This window comes from Salvelinus fontinalis, unplaced genomic scaffold (assembly GCF_029448725.1).
Source record: "Salvelinus fontinalis isolate EN_2023a unplaced genomic scaffold, ASM2944872v1 scaffold_1249, whole genome shotgun sequence".
Lineage (NCBI taxonomy): Eukaryota > Metazoa > Chordata > Actinopteri > Salmoniformes > Salmonidae > Salvelinus > Salvelinus fontinalis.
Genome location: NW_026601458.1, coordinates 21,409 through 47,350, shown reverse-complemented (window position 1 = coordinate 47,350; position 25,942 = coordinate 21,409). Strand labels below are relative to the sequence as shown.

Here is a 25,942-nt window from a genome sequence, read left to right as displayed (position 1 = left end):
GGTCTGTAGTTTTTAACATAGGTACACTTCAACTGTGAGAGACGGAATCTAAAACAAAAATCCAGAAAATCACATTGTATGATTTAAGTAATTAATTTGCATTTATTTTATATAAGCCAATAAACACTAAACAGAACAAAGGACAAGGCATATTGACATTAAGGAGGGGCATGCTTAATCGAGTGATCATAAGGGTCCAGTGAGTAGAGGTTGGTTGGGGTCACGGCGATTCAGACTGCTGGCCGGGTAGCTGGCTATCGGTAGCAAGCTAGTGTAGCAGTGTGATGTTGTACCCCTAGATTATGCACCAAGTTGCACACAAGGACCAATTCAAATAGGCCAGGTCAAGAGGGGATGTTAATAATTTGATAATAATAATAATAATTCAGTTTTTTATTTAATTTAATTACAGCTGCATAGCTAATGTTTTTATTTGGTGTACAAACACTTTTTCATATCAATATTGTACATACATGTGATTGTAAAAGTTTTGTATATTTTGGTTTGGCCCATCGCGGGTTATCTGTATTTCCATACCACTTAAGTGTTCTCTTTTGCCTGACCTTCGGCTAGCAAGGTATGTTGTCTTTGGCTCCGAAATTGTTTAATATAAAACCGTCATAATGTTACACAATGTACTGTTTTGCAACCATAAGTTTGTTACAATGTGGATAATATAAAGATTTATGTTACCCTAGTTAGCGAGCTTTGTGAAACTTGTTATCTATTGTAACTTGTGAGTACTTGGGACGTGTTTGAGTGAGTGTCCATGTGATCGCGCAGGTGCCTGAGAGCTGTAACTGCGCCAAGGGTTAACATAATGTGTGTTGTCTCTTCGTGTGCAGGTATGTCTTTAATTTTGTCCGAATTATGTTCTGTGTAATTTTACTTGTATTGTATGGTGTGCTGTTGTGCATCAAATGTGTACACGCAGCACCTGTTATTTCCTTTTGGCGCTCTTTTGCCTGACCTTCGGCTAGCAAGGTGCCTGAGAGCTGTGACTGCGCCAAGGGTTAACATAATGTGTGTTGTCTCTTCGTGTGCAGGGCAAATAAAAAGATTTCAACTAGCAGACCGTCAGTTGTGGCAGCGTCCCAATTAAAAGTACACAACGCAGAATGAACCACGCAACACTAGCATAGGATGGAGGTCTGTTTTTTGCTGCCTCGTGCGTCTCCGTCGGTAGATTAGTGGGGTTCTGTGTGGTAGAGGGGATCAATCCAATTGGCAAAATCGATATAGTTATATAGTGACCCATAAAAATTGTCCGATAGACTTATTCAGATAGCAGCCGATAAGACAGCTAATGATTAGCGGGCCCCAGATGAGCGTTCAGGTAAGGTCGCGACGGAGGTGGCAGTTGGTTAACTCCCTCGGGCGGATAACGTCGGTAGTCAGTCGTGAAGGCCCTGTGGGGCTCCGCATTGGTAGTAAAACGTGTCCCGATAGGTGATAGTAGCCCTGGAGTGGCTGATGGAACTCTTCAGCTGGCTAGCTCCAGAATAATTGATGTTAGCTCCGGGATCAACGTAAGCCAATAGACACACGGTTTGCAGCTAGCTAGCTGCGAGATCCAGGTGTAAATGTCCAGAGCTTGCAGTTGAAACCCAGGGATATGGATACAAATAGGTTCAGTATGTTCTGGTCTGAGTCGCGTTGTACAAAAGTGGCGATATATTAAAGTGGCGATAGAACTAAAGGAATAGCTGATGACCACAAACCGTGGTTAGCTGAAATACTAACGTTAGCCAGTAATCTGGCTAGCTTCTATTGTGGATTTTCAGATTTGAGGTAAATAATACTTTTTTTGTAATTAGTGAGGCGGGTTGCAGGAAAGCGTTTTGAAGTTGAGTTTTTGGAAAAAATACATATATAAAAGATAGGTGTATATATATATATATATATATATATATATATATATATCCCGTATATATATATACGGGACAGGACAATACAGGACAAAAAGACATCTGACTGCTATTTCATCCCGGATGGAAAAAAAATGTATGCTTAGAGGGACAGAGACATTTTGAAAGTATGCCTTATCTACTTTGAAGAACTAGTTAAATGATTTCGTCAGACAGGTCTGCAACATAGGCTACCTAAATAGAATGACTAGACAGTACAGTATGGGGAGCACAGAGAACGTTAGTTTTGGCTCGCTGACTGCTACTACCTGAGTAGAGATGAGATTACTTTAAGAAATGAAAAATAAGGAATTAATATACACAACTGATATTTGATTTCATAGTCATTTCCTATTTTTCTATTGACGTCTACCAATGTGGACCTGACAGAGACGATGGAATATGTTCAATGTTTTGGCAGTTATTTCATTTTTAAAGCATTAAATACATTAGCGAAAACCGTGATTATTTTTTCAATAATCTAACCGAAACCAAACCGACCTCAAAGAGCACTAATTGTTCAGTACTATTGCTTTCACTTGACTTTTTGCAGCTAGCAGACCCAAGCATTTGCTGGTGTACATCAACCCTTATGGGGGCAAGCAGCAAGTGCATTTATGAGCAGAAAGTCTCGCCTCTCTTCGCCTGTGCCTCCATCTCCACGGACGTGATTGGTGAGTGCCTGCCAAAGACATTAAACATGATTTAATAATAGATGAGTCTTTATGGGCCAAGTCAAATTGTTCACTCTAGGCAAATGGGCACAAGCTCTCTCAGGCCGCACAGGAATATGACATCATTTACGGCCGCCATCTATCATCCTAGTTCCTCATTGGAAAGGATGATGGTCGTTGAATACTGGATTCCTTTACATCCCGTTTACTTCTCAGACTAGCGAAAGACTGAACATTTGTCAAAGTCATATATTTTGACGAATTGCATTTAACTATACAGCTGCTTGGGTTGATATCAAAATATTGATACAGTATTTGAACAATTGTAAAAAAAGATATATAAAACATCTAAGGTGGGTGTGAAAATGTTTGCACATAAAATCAAACTATTCCTTTAGCTTCAAATTGTTTCAATGTCTAACAATTAGAGAAGAGAAAATGTATACTTTAGGACTTCTGCAATCTCAGACTTCTTTATGGAAAATGCTTAGTCGATATATTGCTCCAAGTGAGTGAATGATTACGCCTTAAGTCCAAAATATCAATTTATGCAACAAATTAGGAAAACATAATGCGATATAAATGAATCAATTGTTAACCTGTTCAAGTTGACATTTCAAGTGTATCCCAACTACAGGAAGCACTTGAAAGACAAACGTGAAGCATGCTAAGACGTCTAACTCTTTCCTGGTCATTTGTTGTCATAGTTACAGAGCATGCCAATCATGCCAGGGACCACCTGAAGACAGAGGCGGAGTTAAAGAAATATGATGGGTGAGTCGAGGATGGAGATGTTCTCAATGTCATTGTCGCTATAGTAATCAAAGGTCTGTTTTAAAGACCTCTTTGTAGTCTGGTTTTCAGCTCAACCGTCACTAAATCATATTCAACCAATCACAGTTGAACTAAAAACACCCCTGGTCAAGTGTATTAATCTCAAACGACAAACAAAAAGATCAGTTTTGTTGTTCTGACATCTGTGTTACATGACCTTTGACCTCTATGCAGAGTGGTGTGTGTAGGCGGGGACGGCATGTTCAGCGAGATAGTTCAGGGCCTGGTCTCGAACACAGAGGGATAACGGAGTGGACCAGAACAGCCCGGAGGAGAAGCTGGTACCCTGTAGTGTCCGCATCGTCATTATATCCGCAGGTTAGTCAAGACCACACGCAGACATTCACAAGCACGTACACATTCTATACATGCCATCTGCAAGCATTCTCCTCTCTTGGTGTCTTGACAATATAGAATGTTATTTATATATATATATATATATTTTTTTTTTTCAATTTAAAGTTTGTTTTTCAATCAACCAACCAAACACATTCCACATTCACAGATGTGACAGACTAAAAAAAAAAAAAAATTAATAAAAAATTGTTATATATATATACACAAAGAATAATTATTACAAAATGTAAAATATAGAACTTGCAGCAGCACTATCAAGGTTCTTTATTAGCTATTTCCAGCCTTAGCTGAGATGACGCCAATAATTAGTTTTTAGATTTTACAGCACCTTACACAACACGCATCTGCTCATCTCCCTGATCACCCCATTCGCTCTGTCCAATTTGAAATATAGTTGAGTAGTGGAGACCAGAGTCTATCAAACTTGGGCTGTCTCTTGTGTAGGTCAAAAGTGAGCTTTTCATGAGGGAGAAAGTCAACAATCTGGTCAATCCACATTTTAAATGTAGGAGAGGTACTAGAGGCCCACAATAGAAGAATACATTTCTTAGCAAAGTATGTAATGGTCATAAGCAACTTTTCTCTGTCAGGATCAAGAACAAAGTCCTGCTGGGCATTAAGAAGATAGATACACGGGGTCATATCAAACTGTACATCTAGTATTTTCTGTGCAGCAGTATGTATAGATTGCCAAAATCTGGCAATCTTTCTACAGCTCCAAAATACATGCATATAGGTTCCACTTTCAGAGGTACATCTTTTACAGTTAGGAGAAATGTCTGTTTTCATTCTATGGAGTCTCAAGGGAGTGTAATAAAATTTGTACAAAAATGTGTAATTAGATTCTTTCATTTTTACATTAGTAGAGGAGCAGTATACCCTGTCGCATACCTCCGCCCATAACTCATCACTGATAGTCAGACCAGGGTCCTTTTCCCAGATTATTTTCAAAGGAAGAGCCTCCTTTCTCAGAAAGGAGTCTATAGATATAAGATATTTTGCCTTTAATGGATTGTGCTGTGGCAAGAAGGGTTTCAACTTCATTCAACTGAGTTCTAAACCCCCTCTTGGAAGTAAATGAGGAAATGACATGTCTAGTTTGAAGATATAAAAAAAAAAGGGATCTTGGCACATTGAATTCACTGCAGAGCTCTTGAAAGGATTTCAGTGTAGTGGTCTTCTGATGAAATAGGTCTGAAAAGGTCCTGATTCCTAGAGTATGCCAAAGATTAAAGTTGGCATCCCTCAGGGCTTTTGGCAAGTCTGGGTTGCCTACTATAGGCGAGTGAGAACATTTTTGGGAGGAAATGCCCAGGTATTTCTTACAGTCCCTCCACGCTAGTAGGGTGCTGTAAATCACAAAGGTTTTGGCTATGTTGCCCACTTCACTAAAGTTATTAATGAATATAGTTGAGCTTAGTGGCAATGAACCACAGGATTGGGCTTCTATCTGGATCCACGTTGACTCTTGTCTGTTGTGATCCATGTTAGCATGTTGCGGATTTGGGCAGAACAGTAGTACAATTGAAGGGAGGGAAGGGCAAGACCGCCCTTAGATTCAGCTTTCGATTGAGTGGAGAGCTTGATCCTAGGTTTTTTATTGCCCCATATAAATTTTGGTGATGCTTTGGTTAATTCTTTTGAAAGAGGAAGCTGGGAGGTAGCATGGTAGCATCTGAAATAAATAGTTCAGTCTAGGGAGGATGTTCATACGGATGACATTAATTCTTCCTACTAAGCTAATTGGGAGGGAGATCCAGGTTTGGAGATCGTTCTTGATTCGATCCAGGAGTGGAAGATAATTCTCCTTGAAAAGCCTATTCAGATCTGGTGTTATGAATATCCCACGGTATTGAAACCCCTGTGTCTTCCATTGGAATGGACATAGTGTCTTCATAGAACTGGTGAGTGTAATATTGAGAGGGCAGACAGTGGATTTGTTAAAATTAATCTTAGAACCTGGAAACGTGCCTTACTGAGCAATTGTGTCTAAAATGGGAGGAAGGGATTTCTCAGGGTTGGATATGTAGATCAAGACATCATCCGCGTAAAGCGAAATCTTGTGCTGCAGGCCGCCTGCAGGAACACCTATAATACTTGGATTGCTCCTTATCAACTCTGCCAGAGGCTCCGCCCCCAACAAGTAGAGCAGGGGGGACAGCGAGCACCCATGTCTTGTGCCCCATCCCAAATGGAATCTGTCAGAGTTTGGTCCGTTAGTAGTCACCATGGCATTTGGATGAGAGTATAGTGATTTGATCCATTTAATAAAGTTTGGGCCCATATTGAACTTTTCTAAGACTGAGAACAGAAAGCGCCACTCCATCCTGTCGAACGCCTTCTCAGCATCCAGTGAAGCCAGCAGGACAGGGGTCTTCTGTGCGTTTACTTGATCAATAATATCAAAAAGACGGCGAATGTTGTCAGAAGAGTATCTGTCTCGTAGATCCAGTTTGGTCCACTTTTATTATTTTGTGAAGAAGAGTGTTTAGTCTTTTGGCGAGCAATTTGGAATCCAACAAGCTTATGGGCCGGAAGGAGGAGCAGGATATGGTGTCCTTGTCTTTTTTGAGCAACACTGTAATGCGAGCTGTGTGCATTTATTCTGGGAGAACTCCGTTTTTGCAAAAATCCTCCAGCATTGGCATGAAAATAGGGCTAAGCTGGGGCTAAAAAGCTTTGTAGAACTCTCTGGAGAATCCATCTGGGACTGGGGACCTGTTAGGTGGCATGGAGGTGATTGCCTCCTGGACCTCCTCAGGAGTGAAGGGGGAGTTGAGATCTTCTTGGTCGGTCTCTGATAGTTTAGGTAGCGAGATTCCCTCTAGGAAGGAGTGGAGTTCTGCCTCCGTGTGTTTTCTCTCAGAGGTATATAGTTTGCAGTAAAAATCATGAAAAGTTAAATTGATATTTTTTGGGTCATATGTGACCTCGTCCTCTGCTGTTTGGATAGCCATAATTGTACGCTCTGACTGCTCTTTTTTAAATTGATAAGCATGTAATCTACATGGCCTATTGTTTTACTCATGGTATTTCTGTTTAGTTAAGAGAACTTTTTTTTAAATCTCCCGAGTATAGTCCAAATTCAGTTTGGCTTTGGCTGCTTTATGTTGACTCCAGGAGGTGCTGTCTGGGGATTGTTTATGTACTTTTTCACAGTGTTCCAGCTCCCCCTCCAGATCTAGCCTGTGTGCTTCCATTGCTTTTTTCTTAGAGGAAGCATATGCAATTAGATGACCTCTTAGTGTGGCTTTAGCAGCGTCCCACATTGTCGCCGGAGAAACAGGAGATTCTTTGTTGTCTTGTGTGTAGTTGTCTATCCATGTAGTTACCAATGTATGGAATGCTTCGTTTGATAGCATGGAGGTGTTGAATTTCCAGCTCTGTGACCTCGATGTTTTTGCAGAGGTCAAAGCAGAGTTGGACAAAGGCGTACCTCTACTGTTGGATTTGAAAGAATGAGAAATACACATGTCCCACCCAAGCTCTGCGGAGTTTGGCATGTTCAGCATCACAGAGGTGTGTCTCTTGCAATAGCGCGATGTCTGCTTTTTCCTTTTTTAGAGCACATAGTATCTTTTTCCGTTTTATTGCATGACCTAGACCATGGCAGTTCCATGTCAATAGATTTAAGGGTCCTCTTGCGCTAGCTGTTTCTGAAGCTAGCTGCTTCTTGGAGGCTTTTTCCGTCGCTAATGCTCGAGTCCGGGTAAAAATGTCACCTGTAGTGTCGCCTTTTGTAGCCGCCATGACTTTTTGACTAAAGCTAAATGAGTTTAAACTTGAAGTGGGGGTAAGATTAAGAATTGGAAACTACTTGTGCGGAGCTCCTAGTTCATGCGGCCATCTCGTTCAGGGGTCACGTGATCCTCTTATTTAGATTTAATATTTTGGATTTAATGTAACAATGTTCTTGTCTATAGCTATTCTGTAGTCTGTCGTATAATTTGTTTTATGTGGAAGTGTAGCTCCTGCATGTGCAACAGCTAACGCTTCGAACACACCGACTGCGTCATTGCATCACTGCTGCATAACATTTTGTGCAACTAGGCAACTATACTGATGCAGGTACCTTTTGCAAATGGTTGCATGCGGTTGGACACATGGAGGAGAGAGTCATTTTCGCAGTATCCTCAAAACCGTGTCTTTTTGACACAACTGCTGACAGCTACAGGGACATAAACACAAAAAATGCTGCTTGGAGACAAGTGTCCACGATAGTAGGATTGCCAGGTCAGTTTAGTAGTGAGCTTGTGCTAGATGTGGCTAGTTAGCGTTAGCTAGCTAGCTAACCTAGCTTGCTAACCTAGCCAATGAGGTGTGTGTGAAAGAAATAGTCATACCACCTTCCTCAACGTTGGTCTCATTGTTGAAAGAGCCTACTCTGCCTATCTTGACTATTTATTATTGCATTTCGCTCCAAAACTGCATTTTGGAGGGAAATTATATTATAGGCTCTCACAATTCATTTGAGGATGTCATCGAATAAATAATATACTTGGCAAATAAAGAAATAAAAAATGTAAAGAAATTATGCAATCAAACTGTTTTTATGTAATCCCAAATTTTTACTGAATGTGTGCAAAAAAAACATCTACATTCATATTTTGCTACTTTCTGTCAAATCCACTCATACAATTTGATGCATACGTTCGATTTATCGAACGTATTATTTACAGCACAGACTAGTAGCATAAGCATTCTGCATTCTGTTCCAGGTCTTTCCTGGAGATTCATTGTGAATAGAAATGTCTCGTGTTTGTCACTTCTATGTTATCACTATGGCACACTCAGCTGACCAACAAGTGACAGCCGTGACCTACTTATTCAAAGCTTTTGAGATAAGAGGAAACTGCTGGAGGTCAGTGTGGGTGGATGGGTGTGCTTTTTTTTATAGTAAAAGCACATAGTGTGTCATCACACCTCTTTAAGACACTGTACCCCACACACACAGTATCTGTGGAGGATCACTCATACTAGACTCCTGTCTTCACAGGAGACTTCCAGCCAATGGACGTGTGCTCGGTCCATCACAACACATTCTTGAGGTATTCCGTCTCCCTGCTTGGATCTGTGGAGGATCACTCATACTAGACTCCTGTCTTCACAGGAGACTTCCAGCCAATGGACGTGTGCTCGGTCCATCACAACACATTCTTGAGGTATTCCGTCTCCCTGCTTGGATACGGTTTCTCTGGTGACGTGCTGGCAGACAGCAAGAGGAAACGCTGGATGGGACCAGCCAGATATGACTTTTCAGGTGGGTCAGAGGAGTAGCTTTAGCTGTTTTAGGAAATACAACCTTTGGGACTGTTACGGTAGTCTGTTGCTGTTGCTAGTGATATGGCATGATGTCGTTTTGTGCAGGTTTTAAGACGTGCCTGACACATCACCACTATGAAGGGGCTGTGTCTTTTCTACCAGCAACTGACATACCCGGAAATCCGCGAGACAAGACCAGGTGTAGAGCTGGGTATGTAATACTGTACACGTACAACCTGTTGTGTAGTTTAGTATTACATGTTTGTCTAGATGGTGCAAAGGAGATTGCTCACTTGGCTAGCCAACTCCATTCCTGCTTTCCAGGTGCTTCATATGCCAGCACATCGGGCAGCTATATTCAGGGAATTCCCCAGAGGAATCCAAGACTGCTCCACTTTATTGAGCAATTACACACAAGGTCCAACTGAAATTTGACTTCCGCTTTTAACCCAAGCCCTCCGAAATACAAGCACTGAGTATACAAAACATTAAGAACACCTGCTATTTCCATGACATAGACTGACCAGGTGAAAGCTATGATCCGTTATTGATGTCACTTCAATCAGTCTAAATGAAGGGGAGGAGACAGGTTAAAGAAGGATTGTTAGGCCTTGAGACAACTGAGACATGGATTGTGTATGTGTGCCATTCAGAGGGTGAATGGGCAAGACCAAAGATTGAAGTGCCTTTGAACGGGGTATGGTAGTAGGTGCCAAGCAGGTGCACCGATTTGTGTCAAGAACTACAATCCTGCTGTGTTTTTCACATTCAACAGTTACCTGTGTGTATCAAGGATGGTCCACCACTCAAAGGACATCCAGCCAACTTGACACTACTATGGGAAGCATTGGAGTCAACAGTGGTCAGCATCCCTGTGGAACACTTTCAACACCTTGTAGAGTCCTCCCCCAGCAAATTGAGGCTGTTCTGAGGGTAAAAGGGGGTTGCAACTCAATATTAGAAAGGTGTTCTTAATTGTTGGTATACTCAGTGTACATACACAGGTTTAGGAGAGGTGCAGGAGGCTGCCACACTGGGCGTTGCTGTTGTGGGGGATTAAGTGCCTTGCTCAAGAGCACAACGGCAGGCAATGGTATCTAGGATTTCACACCAGCAACCCTCTGGTTACTAGCTCACTTCTTTGCGTCTGACCCGGGATTCGAACTGGTAACCCTCCAGTTGCTGGCTCACCTCTTTTACTGCTAGGCTACTATTTGAAACTTACATAAAAATGGGGGAATCAGTAAGACTTTACTATTGGAAAAGATGTATCAGTTTAAATCACCACAAACATAAACGTATTTTGGGCCACAAATGAAAGCAATTTATTAGTGTAAAATATATTTGAAAAAGCAAGTCTATTAACTTAGTGGGAGGAATGACCTCGATTCAGGGCTTTACCAAGTCGATGAAAGCTACAGTAGTAGCATGTCTCCAAAGCTCACAACTCAAAATCAAATCAAATTTTATTTGTCACATACAAATGGTTAGCAGATGTTAATGCGAGTGTAGCGAAATGCTTGTGCTTCTAGTTCCGACAATGCAGTAATAACCAACAAGTAATCTAACCTAACAATTCCACAACTACTACCTTATACACACAAGTGTAAAGGGATAAAGAATATGTACATAAAGATACATGAATGAGTGATGGTACAGAACGGCATAGGCAAGATGCAGTAGATGGTATCGAATACAGTATATACATATGAGATGACTAATGTAGGGTATGTAAACTGTAGTGGCTTCCTTTCCTCTTTACCATAGCCACTGCCCAAGCCTGAAGCGGGGTTGTTTCGGACGCATACAGTCCACACTTAACGTTTCCAAACGGCCAAACATTCAATGAGATCCAGGGATATAGTGCAACAAAAAATGTTTATTCTTATCTAACAAAAGGTATTCTCCAATCAACTTAAAGCAGAGATTACTTGAAATGCAAATACATAATATAATATGACCTGTCTGTCTTTCTGTATGTCTGTATGTCTATATGTCTATATGGTCAAAAAACTATACCGCTCCCGCATCTAGCAAGGACTCCTCCCCCCGAAGGCCCAACTTCCTGCCTTTATACTAACACAATTTACACAGTACAATGAATGGGCAAGAGGGGGGGCCAAAAACTGAGTTACACTAATAACAAATGAATATATCTCAATCCGGTAAATAAATCATAAAGGTACGTACCTAATATTTCATCATATACATTAATATTTAATATATTTACACAAATGTACATGGAGCTCAGTATGTTCAGTCTTTTATACAAAATATGCCCAAATCGGCTCTAACATAAACAAAGTGGCATAGTTTAAAGTGGCTAGTGAGACATGTATTACATAAGATGCAGTAGATGATATAGAGTACAGTGTATATACATATGAGATGAGTAATGTAGGGTATGTAAACATTATTATATTAAGTGGCATTGTTTAAAACCTTTTAGGGATAGGGGGCAGCATTTTCACTTTTGGATGAATAGCGTGCCCAGAGTGAACTGCCTCCTACTCTGTCCCAGATGCTAATATATGCATATATATGCTAATATATATTATTATTACTATTGGATAGAAAACACTCTGAAGTTTCTAAAACTGTTTGAATTATGTCTGTGAGTATAACAAAACTCAATAGTGCAGGCAAACTTCCAAACAGGAAGTGGAAATTCTGGGGCTGGTTGATTTTCAACTCATCGCCTTTTCACATCCCAGTAAGATATGGATCTGTTTGCACTTCCTACGCCTTCCACTATATGTCAACAGTCAGTAGAACGTGGAATGAAGCGGGACCGGGTGGCAGCTATTCGAGTCAGTGGTCTGGCATAATGTCAGTTCCTGGTTACGCACATTACTCTTGATATCGCCTTGCGTTCCATTACTCTGTACACAAAAACGAATGCTCCGGTTGGAACGTTATTGGATATATATGATAACATCCTGAAGATTAATTCTCTACTTAGTTTGACCAGTTTATTCAACCTGGAATATAACTTGTTGAAGTTTTCGTCCGAGTTTGCCTGGACCAGCGCCAGCTTTTGGACATGTGAACTAAACGTGCTAGCAAAAGTAGCTAATTGGACACTAGTAATGGACATTATCGAACAAAACAACGATTTATTGCGGAACTAGGATTCCTTGCACTGCATTCTGATGAAAAATCATCAAAGGTAAGGGAATATTTATGATGTAATTTCGTATTTCTGTTGACTCCAACATGGCGGAGAAATATTGTTACTTCTGAGCGCCGTCTCAGATTATTGCATGGTATGCTTTTTTCGTCAAAGTTTATGATGAGTATTTCTGTTTTATGACGTGGCCCTCTGTAATTACTTCGGATATTTTGGAGGCATTTCTGAACATGGCACCAATGTAAACCGACCATTAGCGGGAACGTGTGTCCTAGACAGGTTAAAGTGGCTAGTGATACATTTTTTTCATCAATTTCCAATAATGGAAACTCTATACTCACCCAAGCCAGTGTGTTCCCTTTTTATCTGAAAGGACCTTCAGTGACACCAAATGCTGGCCTGTGACCCATTTTGTTGACAAACCCCAAAAAGGATATAACATATCATACTAAGTGGGTGATGTAGAACACAATTGTGCATTTCTCCACTAGGAGCTGTGGGGCCCTATCAATCACCCCTACGGACTTTGGTATGTGTGGTGCAAATGCAGAACTGTGGGAAGTGCAGTGTAAACGCAGCCACAGCATGGCAGAGGAGGCCTAATGAAGCCCAACACTGCATGACACAGATCAACTCTGTCTAGTAAGCTTTCTCAATACAAGTGTAATGAAGTTGCATTCTCCAGCACAAACACCCCCATTGTCCCTCAACACCACATACAGTTGAAGTCGGAAGTTTACATATCACTTAGGGTGGAGTCATTAAAACTCATTTTTCAACCACTCCACAAATTTCTTGTTAACAAACTATACTTTTGGCAAGTCAGTTAGGGGATCTATTTTGTGCATGACAAGTAATTTTACCAACAATTGTTTATTTCACTTATAATTCACTGTATCACAATTACAGTGGATCAGAAGTTTACATACATTAAGTTGACTGTGCCTTTAAACAGCTTGGAAAAATCCAGAAAATGATGTCATGCTTTAGAAGCTTCTGATAGGCTAATTGACATAATTTGAGTTAGTTGGAGGTGTACCTGTGGATGTATTTCAAGGTCTACCTTCAAACTCAGTGCCTCTTTGCTTGACATCATGGGAAAATGAAAAGAAATCAGCCAAGACCTCAGAAAAACAATTGTAGATCTCCACAAGTCTGGTTCATCCTTGGGAGCAATTTCAAAATGCCTGAAGGTACCCACGTTTATCTGTACAAACAATAGTATGCAAGTCTAAACACCATGGGCCCACGCAGCCGTCATACCACTCAGGAAGGAGACGCGTTCTGTCTCCTAGAGATTAATGTACTTGTGTGCGAAAAGTGCAAATCAATTCCAGAACAACATTAACCTGTTGAGGCTAGGGGGTGCTGTTGTCACTATTTATGTAAATCGTGTAATTTTTTAAACGGCTTCCTACTAAATTCTTGATCGTACAATATGCATATTATTATTATTATTGGATAGAAAACAGTCTCTGGTTTCTATAGGCGTTGGAATTTTGTCTGAGTGGAACAGAACTCATTCTACAGCAATTTCCCTGACATGGAGTCAGATTTCACACATTTTGGCCCCTGATCTGGAGTCAGTTTAAAGGCCATTGTTATTGCTATGAGCATACAGACACTGCTTACGTCTTCCCCTGGATGCCTTTACGTGATGACGATTTGAATGGTATCGATTGCGCAATCACAGCCCCTATAAAACAAAAACACGTGTAGGTAGGAACTCTTTTCCAGATGCGTCATGCGCGCGGTGGACACCGACCTGCACTTTTTCCAAGCACTAGTGAAGCCAGTTATATTTCTCAGGTCATGTTTCTACTCGTTATAGGAGTTTAAAACATCATAAGGTAGTTAATTTGAACCGTTTTATAGCAATTTATTTCCGTTTAGTTCGATTTTGGGACATTTATTTCTGAGACACTGAATCTCTGGGCACGGTTCCAGTTCATGCCGAACGCAATGGGCATTTCGACATGGCAAGAGGACAGCTTTCGACCAAAAGACGATTAGACCCAAGAAAGGATTCTTTGCCCAAGATTCTGATGGAAGAACAGCTCAAAGTAGGAACAATTTATTATGATAAATCGTGTTTCTGTCGAGAAATGTTAATCGCTTAGGACGCCATCTTGTTTGACGTAGCTTCGCTTGGCGCAAACTGTATTGAAAAGTAAGGATAATTTAAAAAAAATGTAAATCAGCGATTGTATTAAGAATTAAATTGTCTATCAATCGCTGTCCACCCTATATTTTTTAGTCACGTTTATGAGTATTTATGTATACGGCTAGATCACTGTCTAATATGGCGCATGACATTGTCTGACCAGCTGGGCAACTTTTGTCATTGTCTAAACATGATTTTGGTGGCTAAATATGCACATTTTCGAACAAACTGTATATGGATTGTGTAATACGATGTTACAGGAGTGTCATCTGAAGAATTCTGAGAAGGTTAGTGAAAAAATTAATATATTTTGGCGACGTTTACGTTATCGCTCTCTTTGGCTAGAATCAATGCTCTGGTAACGTTTGCATATGTGGTATGCTAATATAACGATTTATTGTGTTTTCGCTGTAAGACACTTAGAAAATCTGAAATATTGTCTGTATTCACAGGATCTGTGTCTTTCGATTAGTGTATGCTGTGTATTTTTACGAAATGTTTGATTAGTAGTTTGGTAAACACGTTGCTCATTGTAATTATTCTAGTCCATTTGTGACGGTGGGTGCAATTGTAAACTATGACATCTACCTGAAATATGCACATTTTTCTAACAAAACCTATCCTATAGCATAAATATGTTATCAGACTGTCATCTGATGAGCTTTTTTCTTGGTTAGTGGCTATCAATATCTTAGTTTAGCCGAATTGGTGATAGCTACTGGTGTTGGTGGACAAAGAAAAGATGGTGGATTATGCTAATGTGTTTAGCTAATAGATTTACATCTTTACATATTGTGTCTTCCCTGTAAAACATTTTAAAAATCGGACATGTTGGCTGGATTCACAAGATCTGTGTCTTTCATTAGCTGTATTGGACTTTAATGTGTGAAAGTTAAATATTTAAAAAAAAAATATTTGTTTTGAATTTCGCGGCTCTGCCTTTTCAGTGGGGGTGGGGGGGCACCCCATTCCTAGACAGGTTAAATGTCTCTATTCCTTTGAAACTTTTGTGAACGTAATGTTTACTGTTAATTTTTGATTGTTTATTTCACTTTTGTTTATTATCTATTTCACTTGCTTATGTTTCCCATGCCAATAAATCCATTTGAACCCTTTCATACGTACCATCACACGGGTGTGATCGTTCTACAGTGGTCCCTGAAGCGTACGATCACACCCGTGTGATTAGAACACTCGTTTAGAACGCTCGTTTAGAACGGCCAGTTTCGAATGATGACAATCAGCGTTTGAGCTGGCCACACTTTTTTCAGAAACTATTTACACAAATACAGTCCTTACAAAGTGATGTCCAGAATGTGAGCAGTTTATTTTTGGATTCAATGTTCAGATATTCACAGAAGTATATATAGCACAACACAATCATCCTAACCGGAAAAATGTAGGCTACATTTGTCCTAGCGCTAACTGAGGAAAGATTGACCTAACACAAGCAGTCATATTTTCTAACTCTCGGCTGACATAAACTACATGATGAATTAGCTAATAGCAATTACTATGTATAATTAATCACATTATGGGTGAGCTCACCATTGATCGAAATAATTAGGTAAAACACTATAGACATCGAAAGTAATCCGATGATTAGTTTCAGCAGGCAGCCATGCATTTTTCCTCACAGAAACCGAAGATAATAAGAGAAGACGAGATAAGTTTGTTCTGTTTATAGTATGTATGTTGAAGGGGTGTGTCATCTACCGTCGTTCACATCCCACCATTAATTTCCGGAAGTCCTCCTAAAATGTGTGAACTCTTACTCGCCCCATTTTGTTATAACATCTTTGGTCAAACAGACGATTACGTGAAACCCAGAATGCATTGTATGTCAACAAACATGGCTACACAGCTGGAATTAGCTTAGCTCATCATAATCAGTACACCCTTCAAAAAAAGTATTTTACACACATAATGTGCAAGAATCGGAATGCATGATTTGTCACCTAGAATTGAAAACATGTGAATAAAACCGTAAATACACAAATAATTGCCATACAAAACATGTTCTGATATTGATTTATTGATACAAGTGGCGCGTGCCGGCAGTCAACCACTTACCCTCTCACTCTGAGCCATTCAGTGTTGTTGTTTATGTATGTAGCTAGTGAGCTAAGCAGTAGCATTAGCAATGTCTTTCAAAAGGAGACAACTCACAAATGTGGAAATTCTGGAGATTTTTTACAATTCTGACAATGAGTCTGAAAGTCAGGATTCTGACAGTGACAGTGAGGAGCTGCCCCCCAACCTTGTAGCCATTGAGAACCCTGAATCTGAATTTCCCTTGTCCACTGACGAAGTACCAGTTCCCTTTGAAGATGCTGGTGGTGATGGAGGCAGACCGACAGTGGATGAAGTACAGGAGTTCTGTGGTAGCTGGAAGGCCACCAGTCATTTCATCCCTCCTGGCCCTGCTGTTTGCTTTGACGAGTCCCAGTCTGGAATGCAACGCCCCTTGCCATTTCCAACTGAGGCAGAGTGCTTCAAGTTGTTTCTGACAGAGGAGCTGGTGGGAAACATAGTAGAGGAGACCAATCGCTATGCCTTGGAGCTACAGGAGAAGAGAGAGCCAGGGTAGCTTCAAAATACAACACAAGCTAATAGTTATCTGACGCAACTAGCATTGTTTTACAGAGCTAATAGAATAATGTAGCTACATAAGCACGATTGACTATAACACCATAAAGGTTATAAAATGAGTAACGTTACCTCACGTGTCAATAACATTCTGGAATGGAGAGAACATTCTAGCATCACGTGCATAAAAAAACTCACACTGGGGCGACCGTTAAGAGATATTTGGAACTCACGCATGAAAGGGTTAATTTATCTTAACTGTATAATCTGGATTACCGAACCTCCGCTTGATTACTGAGGAGTTTCAATTGATTAGTAATGTCTTATAACACATTTAACAGCATAGTGTTCTATACTATAAACATTTAGAAAATATTTACACAATCTATAGTATAAAGAGAAGTTTGCATAATTGGTTGTTACAGCTTGGATGAATTGCATGGATGAAAGCAGAAGACATGAAGAATGAAATGTTTGGAAAAATTAAAAAGTTGGAGAGGAAGAGAAGAGGAAAGAAAGTATGAGAACTGGAAGACATGAAGAATGAAAAGCTTCAAAAAATGAAAGCGTTGGAGGTGTGGAAAGGTAAAACATGAAGGGGGATAGAGCGGGACAGACTTTTCACAAAGTATTTGATGGCACAGTGAGGTATAGGTAAAAAGGATGAGAGATATAGAGAGGCAGAGCAAGACATACATACAGTGTATCACAAAAGTGAGTACACCTCTCACATTTTTGTAAATATTAAAGTATATCTTTTCATGTGACAACACTGAAGAAATGACACTTTGCTACAATGTAAGGTAGTGAGTGTACAGCTTGTATAACAGTGTACATTTGCTGTCCCCTCAATAACTCAACACACAGCCATTAATGTCTAAACCGCTGGCAACAAAAGTGAGTACACCCCTAAGTGAAAATGTCCAAATTGGGCCCAAAGTGTCAATATTGTGTGGACACCATCATTTTCCAGCACTGCCTTAACCCTCTTGGGCATGGAGTTCACCAGAGCTTCACAGGTTGCCACTGGAGTCCTCTTCCACTCCTCCATGACGACATCACGGAGCTGGTGGATGTTAGAGACCTTGCACGCCTCCACCTTCCGTTTGAGGATGTCCCACAGATGCTCAATAGGGTTTAGGTCTGGAGACATGCTTGGCCAGTCCATCACCTTTACCCTCAGCTTCTTTAGCAAGGCAGTGGTTTTCTTGGAGGTGTGTTTGGGGTCGTTATCATGTTAGAATACTGCCCTGCGGCCCAGTCTCCGAAGGGAGGGGATCATGCTCTGCTTCAGTATGTCACAGTACATGTTGGCATTCATGGTTCCCTCAATGAACTGTAGCTCCCCAGTGCCGGCAGCACTCATGCAGCCCCAGACCATGACACTCCCACCACCATGCTTGACTGTAGGCAAGACACACTTGTCTTTCTACTCCTCACCTGGTTGCCGCCATAAACGCTTGACACCATCTGAACCAAATAAGTTTATCTTGGTCTCATCAGACCACAGGACATGGTTCCAGTAATCCATGTCCTTAGTCTGCTTGTCTTCAGCAAACTGTTTGCGGGCTTTCTTGTGCATCATCTTTAGAAGAGGCTTCCTTCTGGGACGACAGCCATGCAAACCAATTTGATGCAGTGGACGGCGTATGGTCTGAGCACTGACAGGCTGACCCCCCACCCCTTCAACCTCTGCAGCAATGCTGGCAGCACTCATACGTCGATTTCCCAAAAACAACCTCTGGATATGACGCTGAGCACATGCACTCAACGTCTTTGGTCGACCATGGCGAGTCCTGTTCTGAGTGGAACCTGTCCAGTTAAACCGCTATATGGTCTTGGCCACCGTGCTGCAGCTCAATTTCAGGGTCTTGGCAATCTTCTTATAGCCCAGGCCATCTTTATGTAGAGCAACAATTCTTTTTTTCAGATCCTCAGAGAGTTCTTTGCCATGAGGTGCCATGTTGAACTTCCAGTGACCAGTCAGTATGAGGGAGTGTGAGCGCGATGATACCAAATTTAACACACCTGCTCCCCATTCACACCTGAGAGGGAAATGGCTAATTGGGCCCAATTTGGACATTTTCACTTAGGGGTATTCTCACTTTTGTTGCCAGCGGTTTAGACATTAATGGCTGTGTGTTGAGTTATTGAGGGGACAGCAAATTTACACTGTTATACAAGCTGTACACTCACTACCTTACATTGTAGCAAATCATTTCTTCAGTGTTGTCACATGAAAAGATATACTCAAATATATACAAAAATGTGAGGGGTGTACTCACTTTTGTGATATACTGTACAGACAGAGCACACAAGCACACTATAGGCTCTGGTACTCAATTGGAATAGAACTGTTTGATGTTTACTCAAGTCTATTTTTGGAAACATGGCTGATGTTTGTTTTGGATCATTTTCTTTATCTCTCTCTCAGATTATTCCATCTTCTCTTTGGGCCAACAGGGGGTTGCACAGCCCCCTCCAGCCCAGCAGAATAAGACAACCTCCCCCCGCAAAGGTAATAACAAGAGCAGTTTGATTCATTGGTTCATCAATAAGAATGTATAAGAGCAACCAGTTTTAATAATCTTCAAAAATCCCAGAGTCTATTCCCCCTTATCCCCCGTTTCTCTCTCAATTCAATTAACCCTTTCATGCGTGAGTTCCAAATATCCTTAACGGTCGCCCCAGCGTGAGTTGGGCAGGGCCAGGAGGGATGAAATGACTGGTGGCCTTCCAGCTACCACAGAACTCCTGTACTTCATCCACTGTCGGTCTGCCTCCATCACCACCAGCATCTTCAAAGGGAACTGGTACTTCGTCAGTGGACAAGGGAAATTCAGATTCAGGGTTCTCAATGGCTACAAGGTTGGAGGGCAGCTCCTCACTGTCACTGTCAGAATTTGAATCCTGACTTTTAGACTCATTGTCAGAATTTAAAAAAAAATCTCCAGAATTTTCACATTTGTGAGTTGTCTCCTTTTGAAAGACATTGCTAATGCTACAGCTTAGCTCACTAGCTACATACATAAACAACAACACTGAATGGCTCAGAGTGAGAGGGTACGTGTTTGACTACCGGCACGCGCCACTTGTATCAATAAATCACTATCAGAAAATGTTTTGTGTGGCAATTATTTGTGTATTTACGGTTTTATTCACATGTTTTCAATTCTAGGTGACAAATCATGCATTCCGATTCGTGCACAGATTGTAATGGGCACATATTATGTGTGTAAAATAATTTTTTTGAAGGTTGTACTGATTATGATGAGCTAAGCTAATTCCAGCTGTGTAGCCATGTTTGTTGACATACAATGCATTCTGGGTTTCACGTAATCGTCTGTTTGACCAAAGATGTTATAACAAAATGGGGTGAGTAAGAGTTCACAAATTCTTTGAGGACTTCTGGAAATGAATGGTGGGATGTGAACGACGGTAGATGACACACCCCTTCAACACGCATACTATAAATAGGCCAAACTCATCTCGTCTTCTCTTATTATCTTCGGTTTCTGTGAGGAAAAATGCATGGCTGCACGCTGAAACTAATCATCGGATTACTTTCGATTTCTATAAAGTGTTTTACCTAATTATTTCGATCAATGGTGAGCTCACCCGTGATGTGATTAATTATACATAGTAATTGCTATTAGCTAATTCATATTGTAGTTTATGTCAGCCTAGAGTTAGAAAATATGACTGCTTGTCAATCTTTCCTCAGTTAGCGCTAGGACTATTGTAGCCTACATTTTCCCGGTTAGGATGATTGTGTTATGCTATATATACATCTGTGAATATCTGAACATTGAATCCAAAAAATAAACTGCTCACATTCTGGACATAACTTTGTAAGGACTGTGTTTGTGTAAATAGTTTCTAAAAAAAAAGTGTGGCCAGCTCAAACGCTGATTGTTGCGTCATTCGAAACTGGCCGTTCTAAATGAGTGTTCTAATCACACGGGTGTGATCGTACGCTTCAGGGACCACTGTAGAACGATCACACCCGTGTGATGGTACGTATGAAAGGGTTAAAGACCTCTTTGTAGTCTGGTTTTCAGCTCAAACGTCACTAAATCATATTCAACCAATCACAGTTGAACTAAAAACACCCCTGGTCAAGTATATTAATCTCAAACGACAAACAAAAAGATCAGTTTTGTTGTTCTGACCTCTGTTACATGAACTTTGACCTCTATGCAGGGTAGTGTGTGTGGGCGGGGACAGCATGTTCAGCGAGATAGTTCACGGCCTGGTCTCTCGAACACACAGGGATAACGGAGTGGACCAGAACAGCCCGGAGGAGAAGCTGGTACCCTGTAGTCTCCACATCGACATTATACCCGCAGGTTAGTCAAGACCACACGCAGACATTCACAAGCACATGCATGTACACATTCTATACATGCCATCTGCAAGCATTCTCCTCTCTTGGTGTCTTGACAATATAGAATCTTATTTATATTTAATATTTTTGATTTAATGTAACGATGTTCTTGTCTATAGCTATTCTGTACTCTGTCATGTATTTTGTTTTATGTGGAAGAGTAGCTCCTGCATGTGCAACAGCTATTGGGATTCTAATAAAGTAAAAACACACATACCACTATGTTTACACAGCAATGATCACATCAATAGCCCAGTTTATGACATGACTGCGTATGTTTACAAACTAATGTCAACCATGAGGTCCATTTCATGTACACTCCACTGTCTGTGTTGATTTCCGCGTTCCATTTTTCCATCTTACACACACACACACACACACACACCCTGGCCGTGATCCCACTCTCCAAGGGTGTTGGGATATGCAACAAAAAAAACAAAAACATTTCCAATACACGCATGCATGTTAGTACACACTTGTACATGTATGAGAGGGGACAGTTTTAAGCACCCACCAAATTATTATTATTATTATTACAAACACACACACTTCTAGCTTTTGTCTGTGTAGGCAGGAACATAATGTATCATTGTCTTGTTTTGTGTGGTATCCAGGTTCAACGGACTGCATCTGCTATGCCACTGTCGGCATCAATGACCCTGTGACCTCAGCTTTACATGTCATAGTGGGTGGGTGCAGTTATCTATATTGAAATATTAACAGCACTTCCAATTAAATTGCCTTTAAAAATAGTGTAGCTGACATTTTTATACAGCACAGACTAGTAGCATAAGCATTCTTTATCACTGTTCCAGGTCATTCCTGGAGATTCATTGTGAAAAGAAATGTCTCGTGTTTGTCACTTCTATGTTATCGCTATGGCATACTCCGCTGACCAACAAGTGACAGCCGTGACCAACTTATTCAAAGATTTTGAGATAAGAGGAAACTGCTGGAGGTCAGTGTGGGTGGATGGGTGTGCAGGTGTGTTTTTTATAGTAAAAGGACATAGTGTGTCATCACACCTCTTTAAGACACTGTACCCCACACACACAGTATCTGTGGAGGATCACTCATACTAGACTTGGGGGGTGCGTGTCTTCACAGGAGACTCCCAGCCAATGGACGTGTGCTCGGTCCATCACAACAACACATTCTTGAGGTATTCCGTCTCCCTGCTTGGATACGGTTTCTACGGCGACGTGCTGGCAGACAGCGAGAGGAAACGCTGGATGGGACCAGCCAGATATGACTTTTCAGGTGGGTCAGAGGAGTAGCTTTAGCTGTTTTAGGAAATACAACCATACTGTTGCGGGAGTCTGTTGCTGTTGCTAGTGAAATGGCATGATGTCGTTTTGTGCAGGTTTTAAGACGTTCCTGACACATCACCACTATGAAGGGGCTGTGTCTTTTCTACCAGCAACTGACACACTGGGAACACCGCAAGACAAGACCAGGTGTAGAGCTGGGTATGTTATACTGTACACGACACGTACAACCTGTTGTGTAGTTTAGTATTACATGTTTGTCTAGATGGTGCAAAGGAGATTGCTCACTTGGCTAGCCAACTCCATTCCTGCTTTCCAGGTGCTTCATATGCCAGCGCAACGGGCAGCTGTATTCAGGGGATTCCCCAGAGGAATCCAAGACGGCTCCAGATGTCTCAGACAGAGGTAGGTACAGTATCTCTGCCTGAACTAACATATGGCCTCAACTCCACACGCTATGGGTCTCTACTGAAACCTGCTCAATGTTTTCACCACAAAGCCCGAACATCTGTTTCTGCTCTATCCCAGAATATGAAGTGGGGTGGGGGGTGGTCAGAGGGAAGTTCCTGGCCGTCAACGCAGCCAGTATGAGCTGTGCCTGTCCCCGTAGCCCCAAGGGCCTGTCCCCCGCCGCCCAGGTCGCTGACGGCACCACCGACCTCATCCTCGTTCGCAAGTGCTCCCGATTCAACTTCCTTCGCCTCCTGCTACGCCACACCAGCAAAGACGACCAGGTAACCACACTGGATGGGGCTACTGCAATGGTTTCTTGATTTCTGTGGGTACTCCAACCCGGGTCCATAGCAGTGATTGCATGAGATGTTTAACTCGCCACTTTCCTGTACCAGGGATTTCACTTTCTCACTTCTGTTCCTCCCCCCTTCAGTTTGACATGACCTTTGTAGAGGTGCACCGTGTGCGGCGCTTCCGCTTCACGCCGCGCCACTGCCAAAACGACTCGGAGCTGGACCTGAGGGAGAACGGCAAGCAGCTCTTCAGCCAGATCTGCCGGGACCACCCGGCCTGCAGCTGCAGCCCTGCCTATAGCAGCTGGAACTGTGACGGCGAGATCCTCCCCCACGCTGCCATTGAAGTCGGGTACGCACCCCTCTACATGGAAATATAACACACTTCTAAAAGTTTATTTCCTGCACTGTGCTGTCTTCAACATTTGAATTGAATTCATGCCTTAGTTTTTTTCCCTGACAATGTTTTCTTTGTCTTCTGCCCTGCCAGAGTTCACTGCCAGTTGATCAAGCTGTTTGCGCGAGGGATCGAAGAGCAGCCTTTGTTTGAGGACCTCGTGTGCACTCTAGGTCCCCTCGTCCCTCCGCTGCCCTACCCTATCAGTCACTGGAACAGTCCTACAAAATTTCAAAGGCTGCCACTGCTGTCACTTACCTTAGCCCTGTGCACTACCTTTCTCTAATGAGGTCACAAGTTCACAGGTCAAAGAGTGCTGGTACATTTACAGAGGTTCATTATCCACTATAGCGAAGAACAAATCATGAAAATCTTAAATGAATGTACCCCCTTCCTGCTATCCTTTTGCAATAAAGAGATGTTAACCAACACATAACGTGCTGTTCAACATTTGTGGAACTTCCGTTTGCGCGTGTTGGAATGTACGCTGCTCCAAATTATGAAGAATTGGTACAAAGCTTTGTTTATTTATAAACATAAACCCAATATTAAAGGATGTTTGAATGATTCTAGCTGCTTGCCTTGTTGGATGTTATTTCCCTGCACCTAAAAAGCATGAATTTGAAAACATTTGTGTGGATGATAGGATATTGGATGAACCAGAGCACTCTCTATGGGTACCAGATGCCAGCTCGCCTGTCACCTTAATGTGGTCATTTAATATGTCCTATATAGCTACAGTATACCACCAGACGGGCTAGAGTCACACTGAAAACTCAATGTATTGTAGCGTATCAACAGTTTATGCCCTGAAACATGTGACTTGGTAGCATTAAAATAGACGCAGCAGGCTATTTCTGCCATTGCTGCGATGTCATTCCATGTTAATTTGCTGTTGTGTCTGAGCTGTGGTGTTTGAGGTTGCTGTTAGAAAAGTGTTGCGTATTTGTTGCACTTGCAGTGCTTGGTGTCCTGCGTATCATATTGCCTTCTGCACACACTGTTCCGTGTGTCTTTTCCCCGCACTGTCGAGCTGGCCTTGCTGGTGCGACTCCTCACTGTCGAGCTCGTCTTGCTGGTGCGACCCCTCACTGTCGAGCTGGTCTTGCTGGTGCGACTCCTCACTGTCGAGCTGGCCTTGCTGGTGCGACTCCTCACTGTCGAGCTGGCCTTGCTGGTGCGACTCCTCACTGTCGAGCTGGTCTTGCTGGTGCGACTCATCACTGTCGAGCTGGTCTTGCTGGTGCGACTCCTCACTGTCGAGCTGGCCTTGCTGGTGCGACTCGTCACTGTCGAGCTGGCCTTGCTGGTGCGACGCCTCACTGTCGAGCTGGTCTTGCTGGTGCGACGCCTCACTGTCGAGCTGGTCTTGCTGGTGCGATTCCTCACTGTCGAGCTGGTCTTGCTGGTGCGACTCTTCACTGTCGAGCTGGCCTTGCTGGTGCGACTCCTCACTGTCGAGCTGGTCTTGCTGGTGCGACCCCTCACTGTCGAGCTGTTCTTGCTGCATTCTGGTTTAGATGTCATGCTGATGTGGTGATGCATTCTGGTTTAGATGTCATGCTGATGTGGTGATGCATTCTGGTTTAGATGTCATGCTGATGTGGTGATGCATTCTGGTTTAGATGTCATGCTGATGTGGTGATGCATTCTGGTTTAGATGTCATGCTGATGTGGTGATGCATTCTGGTTTAGATGTCATGCTGATGTGGTGATGCATTCTGGTTTAGATGTCATGCTGATGTGGGGATTTTGCCTAAAACGTCTGGTATACTCCCTCGTACCATTGACTTAACACTGCAGCTAGTACTAGAGGTCACATAGCATCCCCAGTGTCTGCCTGAAAGTAAAAGATTGATCTGAGATGTGTGTCTTCAACAATAAAAATATACGCTTGATGAAGAGCTCTAGTCTGCCATGGATTTTGGAAGGATATAATTACAATCTCAAATCAAATGTTATTGAATTTGTACGTCACATGCCTTGTAAACAACAGGTGTAGACTAACAGTGAAATCCTTACTTACTGGCTCAACAATGCAGAGAGGGGGAGAAATAGAAAAATAGTAACAAGGAATAAATACACAATGAGTAACGATAACTTGGCTATATACACAGGGTACCAGGACCGATTCGATGTGCAAGGGCATGAGGTAATTGAGGTAGATATGTACATGCACTCAGTGGCCAGTTTTAGGTACACCCCTCGTTCGCTCCTACATGCGGTG

At 41.9% G+C, this 25,942-nt stretch overlaps 1 protein-coding gene across 2 annotated transcripts; it reads left to right on the top strand.

Moving 5' to 3' along the window:
- The first annotated feature begins 249 nt into the window (after positions 1-249).
- LOC129848875 (ceramide kinase-like) lies at positions 250-24,763 on the top strand. Of its 2 annotated transcripts, none has more exons than XM_055915969.1 (14): positions 250-845; positions 2,461-2,581; positions 3,289-3,355; positions 3,590-3,733; positions 8,769-9,032; positions 9,140-9,245; positions 21,121-21,266; positions 21,919-21,993; positions 22,412-22,564; positions 22,668-22,773; positions 22,892-22,977; positions 23,101-23,306; positions 23,459-23,670; positions 23,809-24,763. In XM_055915969.1, the coding sequence occupies exons 5-14, from the start codon at positions 8,897-8,899 to the stop codon at positions 23,999-24,001; spliced, it is 1,419 nt and encodes a 472-aa protein (XP_055771944.1). In that variant the 5' UTR covers positions 250-845; positions 2,461-2,581; positions 3,289-3,355; positions 3,590-3,733; positions 8,769-8,896; the 3' UTR covers positions 24,002-24,763. The 2 variants fall into 2 exon arrangements, with proteins under 2 accessions (XP_055771944.1, XP_055771945.1); XM_055915970.1 differs by having other exon boundaries at positions 251-845; positions 21,190-21,266; positions 23,809-24,397.
- Positions 24,764-25,942: the final 1,179 nt, after the last annotated feature.

Bases quoted from the DNA above. Each gene is read 5' to 3' on its own strand.
- LOC129848875 (XM_055915969.1), top strand. From the start codon at position 8,897: ATGGACGTGTGCTCGGTCCATCACAACACATTCTTGAGGTATTCCGTC. The intron at 22,565-22,667 runs GTGGGTCAGAGG...CGTTTTGTGCAG, and splicing joins AGCCAGATATGACTTTTCAG to GTTTTAAGACGTTCCTGACA. The intron at 23,671-23,808 runs GTACGCACCCCT...CTGCCCTGCCAG, and splicing joins CACGCTGCCATTGAAGTCGG to AGTTCACTGCCAGTTGATCA.